Source organism: Spinacia oleracea, chromosome 2, assembly GCF_020520425.1.
Source record: "Spinacia oleracea cultivar Varoflay chromosome 2, BTI_SOV_V1, whole genome shotgun sequence".
Lineage (NCBI taxonomy): Eukaryota > Viridiplantae > Streptophyta > Magnoliopsida > Caryophyllales > Amaranthaceae > Spinacia > Spinacia oleracea.
The window spans coordinates 9,203,353-9,204,973 of NC_079488.1; the positions used below are offsets into that span (position 1 = coordinate 9,203,353).

At 38.4% G+C, this 1,621-nt stretch overlaps 1 protein-coding gene across 1 annotated transcript; it reads right to left on the reverse strand.

Moving 5' to 3' along the window:
* Positions 1 to 534: 534 nt before the first annotated feature.
* LOC130467207 (uncharacterized mitochondrial protein AtMg00810-like) lies at positions 535 to 1,243 on the reverse strand. Its single transcript, XM_056835644.1, has 2 exons — positions 1,183 to 1,243; positions 535 to 974 (listed from the first exon to the last, which is right to left on the reverse strand). Exons 1-2 carry the CDS (start codon positions 1,241 to 1,243, stop codon positions 535 to 537), a joined length of 501 nt encoding a protein of 166 aa, XP_056691622.1.
* Positions 1,244 to 1,621: the final 378 nt, after the last annotated feature.

A 1,621-nucleotide genomic window follows, 5' to 3' on the forward strand; every position in this document is an offset into this window, starting at 1 on the left:
TACATGATTTACAACATAATTGTAGGCTACAAATTAGGCAACAATTTAGGGATTATTATGACTAAATAGTCTAACGTATGCTAACTATAGTTACAAAACTTTGACTAATAATATTTACCATATTTGCATAGTCTATTACACCCCCGCAGTCGAAGCGGTAGGTTTACGAACGATTAGACTGTCTCGAAAATCATCAAATAGTACGCGCGGAAGACCTTTTGTGAAAATATCGGCAATCTGATAACGGTAGGGAACATGTAGGACACGTACCTCCCCACGTTTAACCTTTTCTAGAAAAAAAATGAATATCCATTTTTGATGTGTTTTGGGCGCAGGTGTTGAATCGGATTACCAAACAAGTATATAACACTCACATTATTGCAGTAGACCAAAGTTGCCTTACGGATTGGGCATTGAAGTTCAAGAAATAAATTACAAATCCAACAAGATTCGGAGACAACGTTAGCACTCCTCTATATTCAGCTTCAGAACTAGATTTCGACAGAGTTGGTTGACATCTAGATGACCAAGAAATCAAGTTGTCCCCAAAGAAGATACAATAACCTGAGGTGGAGTATCCAGACATCCACCCCAATCAGCATCGGTGTATGATACAAGTGATTGCAATGAAGATTTGTACAAATGTGTACCATAATCAAGGGTACCTTTAACATGCCGAGGACCATGTTTCAGAGCACCCATGTATTCCACTTTTGGATCATGGATAAACAAGCAAACCTGTTGAACATCATATGATATGTTTGGGCGAGTGAAAGTTAAGTACTGCAAAGCACTTGCAAGGCGACGATAGTGTGTCGGATCATCATAAGAAGCACCATAACTCGTATTTAACTTCCCTTTAATATCAACAGGAGTTAGGCAGGGCTTGCATTGGGACATTCTTGCTATATCAAGAATTTCTTCAGCATAAGTACCATGAGACATGAAAAGACTATCCTTGTCCCAGGAGACGACTATTTCCAAGAAGTAGCTCAAGGGACCCAAGTCATTTATTGCGAACTCTGTGGCGAGTAGGGATGACAATTAGGCGGTGTGGGTATGGGCACCCCCCTCACACCCGTACCCGCCAAAAAAGGTATACCCGCCAACTACTCGCCACCCATGACGGGTAAATTTTCAACATCCATGCCCGCCTGTGCGGGTACATTCCTAAATCCATACCCGCCCCATCACCCAAGTGGATATCCACCACTTGTAAATACCCGCCTATACCCGCCGACATTTTTATGTACTGTAATTAAATCATTTATCAATCTGTCAATACTACGAAGTACTAATGTACCAACATCGCTAGCTTACATCTAAATAAGTGATAACACAAAAAAATAGTAATACATAATTAAATTGGTGAATATTTTTTGACGGAGAACCGAGATTTTATAATGGCATTTGTATTTTCACCTTTGCTCGCCATTCATTAACACTTTTTCTCAGTAATTAATGTAATCACAATAACTCAATAAATACAATTAAAATAAATTTGTTTCTGTACCCACATATTCTCAAAATTACAAATAGTAAGATAAGATCACAAGAACCAACTCAAATGTTTATAGAAGCATGTCTAAACAAATTGATAAAATTCATGATGAAATTCGCT